Source organism: Saccostrea cucullata, unplaced genomic scaffold (assembly GCF_032062105.1).
Source record: "Saccostrea cucullata isolate Sc308-1 unplaced genomic scaffold, CSIRO_AGI_Scuc_v1 ctg1840, whole genome shotgun sequence".
Lineage (NCBI taxonomy): Eukaryota > Metazoa > Mollusca > Bivalvia > Ostreida > Ostreidae > Saccostrea > Saccostrea cuccullata.
Window position 1 is genome coordinate 162,639 of NW_026927735.1, and position 7,362 is coordinate 170,000.

The following is a 7,362-nucleotide window of genomic DNA, read 5'->3' on the forward strand; positions in this document are numbered from 1 at the left end:
ATGGAATTGTCACTGAATCTTTTTTTTGTTTTGATTTTGTAAGAATCTTCATTTAATGTTTGAATTTTATATGGTATTTTTTGGTAGTATGATTAGGGAGTTCAAAACTTGTTATATTTTTTTGCTAATTTAAAAGTCAGTCAGAATACACTGTAAGTTATGTATTTTCTCCTGCAGCAATAGTTTAATTTACGGTTTGAATGACAATGAACACATTATATTTCTAATGAAGTAATTTCTGCTTTTAAGTCCGATTATACTTCTAATTATTTGTGATTTTCATTACCTTTTCAAATTGAGAAAAATGTCTGTTCCAATGCTGAAAATCCCAAAGATTTTTCCCATCATTCTTGCTTATTTATATAGAGGAAAATAAAACAAACATGATTTTACACACGTTTATTTTGATATTGGCGTTTGTTGGTCGTGGCATATTTAAAAGCAGCAGGGGGTCGCCAAGGGTAAAAGGGCGACCCCAAATTACAACAAGCAGCAGCAGCAAGCAACATGAAAGCATAATATCACATGTACATATAAAAAGCATAATAATGGCCGTTCCGGGTATACCGCGAACGGTAATAAACCTTACAATTAAATTTTATGTACATGTATTTTAAATAAACTTTACAAGTTTATATGTATGTTGTAGTTATCGTTTCGGGTTATCAAACCGCGAACGTTACAAAAGATATTTTAGCAAGCAAAGCACTGTGCATGAAATTTGTTGAAAGCAGTACACATCTTGCACAGCAACTGAGTTTGTTTCAAGTAAGCACAGCAGACCAATTCATGAATTTGTTGAAAGCAACACACATTTTCACAGTAAATGAGTTTGTTTTAAGCAGCAGCAGCACAATGAATTATAGCATCAGTTGAATCAGAATGGCTCGGCGTAAACTGAATCTTGGGACGTCAAGGGGAAAAACCAATCGTAATTCTATGGAATGTCATCAAGGACTCTTCAAGGAGGCTAAACACGCAATCGAAATTACAGCATACAAGGTCAGGCTCATGGAATGCCACGACGAAATTCTTCCAAGTGAAGTCAATACTCAAGTTAAACCTGAAATGATAGAGAAAACCCCAACAGCAGACAAAAACTTTTTAAAATTGTTTAGTGTTAAAATGCAGATTCTTCCATTACTCTTCAATATGTGGCGGGATGGGATGGGATTTAAGAAACAATCGTGATTGAAAGCATATTTTTTAAAAGTTCTGTCTGCTACAAAATTCGTGTACCTTTCGTTTTCGGATCAATGCAAAGAGGGAGAATTTGAGATATCCCGATTCCGATCTAATTTATATTCGAGCTAACCCAACTCAAATAGCAGCAACAAAGTTTTCCTCATAAAATAAGTGCATCTATTCTTTAAATTAATAGATGCTATTATAAAAGATATCATTTGCAGAAACATCACCAGATACTGAGCTAACTGTACCCAGCGTGTCAAGGCTCCATTTTGATCAATCTGACTGAGAATCTGTCACACGACAAAGATCTTGCAACAAAAATCCACACTGCAATATTACAATAAACATCAGGAGTTTGTATAACACTCTGTATTGAGGAGAGATGGTATCCGATACGTCAATTTCGAATCAAGAAAAAAGTTTTGAAGGTTAGAAAGAATCTGTTTAACCATTCATTTTCCTTTTCAACGACTTGTACATATTCTTCAATGTGATTATACAAAAATAAATAAAAAAGGGAAAGAAAGAGGTACATGTATTAATTAAATAAATGTGAATAATCTTGATTCTTTTTGAAGTTAACAACTGCTTTATTTTGTACTTTTATATTTTCACACTTCACATGTTTTAAAAATAACTTCGCATGTTTTAAAAATAATCTGCATAATGCTTCCTTGTTAATTTTTATATAATAATGAAAACAATCGACATTAATTTTGAGTTTTAGCAATTGGAGTTTTTTACAACTAAAAAATTAAAAATAGCGACGAGTAGATGGATCAGGAAGTAACTACATCAAAATGTTGCCTTCTACTGCCGCAAACCAAAATGTCTCCCAGAACACCACATCTTATTTGAAAGACACGGATCTAGGAGAACCACACACATCTGAAGATCATGGGATATCCTTTTACGTTTATTATTACGGGATGTTTTGTATAATAACGTGTATTAACATACCCGGGAATACCATGGTTATCAGAGCTGTGATAAAGAATCCCCACCTCCACAAGCCATGTAATATTTACATTGTGAGCTTGGCTGTTACAGATTTACTTATTGGAGTCATTTATCCTTTGTACAATGTTGCTCATCTAGAACACGTACCGGAAGTTAGTCGTGCTTTAGGTAATTACATTAATTTTACATTATTTTTTTCTGTTTAAGAAACAAGGTGTTGATATGCACTTTTGTCTGTCTGTCTGTTGTACAAGTTTTTTCCCCTTTCTACATTAATTTGGAATAGAAATATGTTAAACCAATATAGAAAACTAAATTAAAACCAATTCTTATAAATTTTGATGGAATAGGATAGTAGATTTTCTTTTTTAGTATCACATGACCACACCAACTTAAATTAGAACTGCATGATTTCCGTAGCATAACTCTAAATTTAAACAAACAATTCGTCATATGATATCAACTGATTCCTACTTCAAAGGATTCTGATGATGATATAATTTGTGTAGTGAAACATGAAGAAAAATCAAAGACACACAAAATCCAATGCTTTAACCACATGAAATTTCAATTAATTACAATATTTTCATTTAATCATATTGTTAATTCAAAGAATTGGGTTAACAATGGAAATACAGAATATAATACAAAACATGAAAAGATTTGCTAATTAAGATTGTCACTATTTTCTCCGCATAAATATGCTTAAAATTAAGCAAAAGATTAAAGCATTTTTTCCAAAGCTAACAAGCAAACAAATACTGTATGGTTGTATCATTAAGGTTACCGTCCTTTTTGAAATGATTTTTGTTAAAAAAGTGCTAGAATTATTCATAAATATAGACAATGTCAAATATTAGTGGATTAAATGTACTATGATTAATAAATTTATAAAAATAAAGGCATTAAATAAAGCGCAGAAAACAAAAGAAAAGGGTTTGAAAAAGATTTGAAGCAAATCTACATTTTCTAGGTCAGTGGAGTGTTTGTCGTTTCTTGGTGTCTGAGGTGCTTGCCTTGGGTATTATCTGTTCTTATCACTTGGTAGCCATCACGGTTACCCGGTATGTCGCCATTTTGTACCCGTTACGGTATCACCTCTACGTCACAACCAAATCCACAAAGTACACCATTTTTAGTATTTGGGTCCTATCCCATTGTACGTGCATTTTGATGTATACTCTTTACAACCCAGGTAAGTATCATACATGCATTGTAGCAACCTCTCATGATAAAACGCCGCTTAATGATACAAGTAGAATTAAGCGTTGCAATTGCAACGCTTAATGCCATAAATTATTGCATTAATAGCTGACATCATCAACCGCTAATGCTAAATCGGCGCTTAATGACAGAATTATATCATTAAGCGTCACAAATGCAGTGCAACACCGACACTTAATGAAACAAGCAAATATCGACATATTCGACGCTTAATGATACACACTGGTGTATCATTAAGCGTTGCAGTTGCAACCCTTAATGATATAAAATTTAGAAATCGCTTGTTACATCTAAGAGAAACAAACATCCACCTTTCCTGAACAATGAGATATCACTTGTCAAAATATATATATATACCCTTGTGCTAAATAAATGGTAATTATTGAAGCTTTACTGTGTTTTTTTTTCTAGTCAAGGGAACGTCGTTAAGCCCCGGATATTTAAGAGACGGATAGTCAGAAGAAAGAGATAGAAACAAAGGGATAAATAAAATGATATTCAAATCCTTTTAAAAGAACCATATTTTTACTGAAAATACAGAAGCAAACAAGCAATTAAATTCCTTTTAATTTGATACAACGATTTTAATTCTCAACCTAAAATATATAGAATATATTTAAATTTTCCAATTTTTTTTTTCAAATTTTTCAAAATGCTACTCCCCCTGCAGTTTTGGTCTGATTTCAATATAACTTGGCACACAAATAGACTAAACTAAGATACTTAATTTCTGCATCGGTTTTTGATTTCTGCCTTAGTTACTAAAGATAGAAATAATATAATAAAATGCTACTTATCCAACATATTTTGTCTGATTTCAAAATAACTTAGCTCACATGTAGACTACACTTAAAGATATCGGTTTTTGAATTTGATCAACAGTGTTGCCGTGGTTACTAAATTAGAAATTTCTGTGAAATTCATTCAAAATGCTACTCCTCCTACAGTTTTAGTCAGATTGTAATATAATTTGGCATGCAAGTAGACTATACTGGCATACACTATTATCAGTTTCGTGGTTTTGAGTTTGTTGATTGATGTTGCCATGGTAACTAAAATTGAAAATTCTGTAAAATTTTATTGAAAGCTATCACTACAGTTGTAGTTTTATTGCAATCTTGCCACAAAAATAGACTTAATTAAGGACCGTCATTCTATTTATTGCTTTTATAAAGTTTTAAGCCCAAATTGCTACTTTTTTCTTCCTTTATTATAAGTAAGTACCAACGAGTAGAGCTACAGTCTCGACAGAGATATATTTTTTTTCTTTCGATATATAAGACTAAGTTTACATCTGACAAATATTAAAATGAAATGGATTTAAATGAATAGTTCTTTTTTCGGTACAAGAGAGACCCTCTCTATTAATGCATGTACTAGTATTTATTTCTTGTACATTATTCTTTTAAAAAAATGGTCCTGTTCCTAAAAAAAATGTTGGAACCTTTTTCTTAATCTTAACCTTGAAATGTAATGAAATATTAAGAATAGGAATCAAAACATAATTACATGTACATCAAAGTTTCAAAGTCCTTACTATTGTTAATTAAATTCCAAAGTTTTCACTGTATTAAATCAAAGTTTCAAAGTTTTTACTATAGCAAATCAAAGTTCCAAAGTTTTCACTATTAATAGAAAATTTAAGTTTTAAATGTTTATTTTGGTACTATAGTTAACTAAAGTAAACTATAGTTTACTGTAGTATTTTTTTTAAGGATATGTTCGTTTTTTTTACGCCAGCCGTGAAAAAAACCTATAAATTTCAGTTTGTCGTCTAATGTAACATTACCGACTTTCTCATCAAAATAAAACAAAAAGCCGATCAGACTACGCTGTAGTTTAATGGAAGTTTTCAATTTAAGGAGAAGTAATGAGACAAAGTATGTTTGTAAGCGTCGGGATGGGATGGGGTAGGGGTTACTCACATTAATAAATATTTTATGTTGGTTAAGGTAGGATTTTTCTCACATTTCTTGTATTTAAAAATTAGTGAAATGTTCACGGAATCAAGAGGACAATATTTGTGATGGTATCAGTAAGAATAAATTTGACCGTTTAATATTAGAGGCAAGGTCAGGTCAAGGTGATTACTTTTTTCTTGGACATTAAGGTCAGACGACACGTTCCTTAATAATATGTTTTGTATTTCTTGAAATAAGATAAAAAAATTCATATTTAGCATTCTCTCCTGATTTCTACATTGTTTTCAAAATGTTTTAAAATATAGGTACACCAAAAATGGTGAGATAGCCGTTCAGAGGATTATCCATAAGGGTAATATAAGAAATGTGAACCTTTGGTATCTTGTCCAAATGGCTGGTAAGTTACCCTTATTTTTTGCGAGGAATCTTGTTTAAGTACCTATTCTTCAATGACAATCTCTTAAGAAAAATTATATATTCTTGAGGAACGTGTCGTCTGAACTTAACATTAAACCAGAAATCTCTGTCAAGACTGTAGCTCTACTGGTTTGTACTTATAACAAAGGATGAGAAAAGAAGCCATTACCATCAGACCAAAACTGTAGAAGGAGTATCGTTTTAAAGGAATTTCACAGAAATTTCTACTTCTACTAATACTGGCAACCTTGTTCATCAAAATCAAAAACTGATGCACTATTTTATGTATCTTAGTGTAGTCTACTTGTGTGTCAAGTTATATTGAAATCAGACAAAAATTGTAGTATTTTAGTAGTAGTAGTATTTTAAAGAAATTTCTCAGAAAATTTAATTTTTAGTAAACATGGCAACACTGTTCATCGAAATAATAACCGATGAAATATCCTATGTATCTTAGTGTGGTATATTTGTGTGCCAAGTTATATTGAAATCAGACCAAAACTGTTGGAGGAGTAGCGTGTAAAAAAATTGTTTACAGACAGACGGACAGCTAGACGGACAGACGCAGTACTATCGCATAAGTTCTTCTAGTCTCTGACCAGTAGAGCTAAAAATTACTGTTTCCAATAATGCGATCCCTACTTGTAGTTCAAAAGATTAAATTTTTTTAAAATTTTTGCACAAAAAGATACTACCATATAGGGCTTATAAGAGGGTATTACCAAACTGACATGGGTAATTTAAATAAAATGGATATATGCTAATCCGAATATCCTCTATTTTTCTTAATTTTTTAGCATTTATTAGTTATTTTTATATGCTTCCTATACATGTATTTAAATTTTTCCAATTTTCACATATAGTAAAGTTGGGACATAAAGGTACAAAATGATACAAAAACTAACAGTTTTGATAGTTTACTAAGATAACACTTTTTACGGATTTTTGGCTCAAATCTGTACTTGGATTTGAAGCATTTAAAAGCAAACATAGTTCTAGTATGCGTGAAAAATCTTATTTATTTGATATATTTTGAAAATTTAGTCCCTTATTATTAATTTAACTTACATTTGAAAATTTCTTCTAGTCTTTGATTGCGTAAAAATTATAACTAAATTCAATGTTCTATAATAATTATGAGAGGCAGAAAAGAAGATATTTTCATACGCCACCATTACGCCAAAAATATAGTCCCTGCTAGTTTTCAAACGCAGTTTACAGTTTCTATTTCAAGTTGTATAATTGTGATGAGGAAAGAAAAATATTGTCTTTTAAACCTCTTACATCTAAATATATGACATATCAACAAATATACTTTGAATATTCCATCTAGTCAGAAACCAGAGAAGAACCCTTCTTAAGTTAAATATTTCTTTAATGTTTTTGGGAAGATTAGGGATTTTTTATTCTCCTTTTTTGGAGGCCCTCATCTTTACTTGGAAAATTTTGCCACAGACTTGCTTTATATGCAACTTACGTTTCTTTTTATCATCTATATTACATGTGCTACCCAGGGTCTTAAAGTAACTATTTCCAATCAAAGTATTGTTTTTTTATAAAGATAAAAAAAAATGAAAATTTATTAGATGTCATTGCAATAAAAACTCTAGCTCGTGCTTATTTTTGCCACTTAGACAGCACACAGAAA

At 31.0% G+C, this 7,362-nt stretch overlaps 1 protein-coding gene across 1 annotated transcript in view; it reads left to right on the forward strand.

The window, feature by feature from the left end:
* The first annotated feature begins 1,953 nt into the window (after window positions 1-1,953).
* Window positions 1,954-7,362, forward strand: part of LOC134275393 (melanocortin receptor 5-like) — a 14,849-nt gene continuing 9,440 nt past the window's right edge. The window contains exons 1-2 of the mRNA XM_062757677.1: window positions 1,954-2,319; window positions 3,125-3,346. Of these exons, the coding sequence (XP_062613661.1) occupies window positions 1,992-2,319; window positions 3,125-3,346 (550 nt within the window). The 5' untranslated portion in view covers window positions 1,954-1,991. The remainder of the gene's footprint in view (window positions 2,320-3,124; window positions 3,347-7,362) is intronic.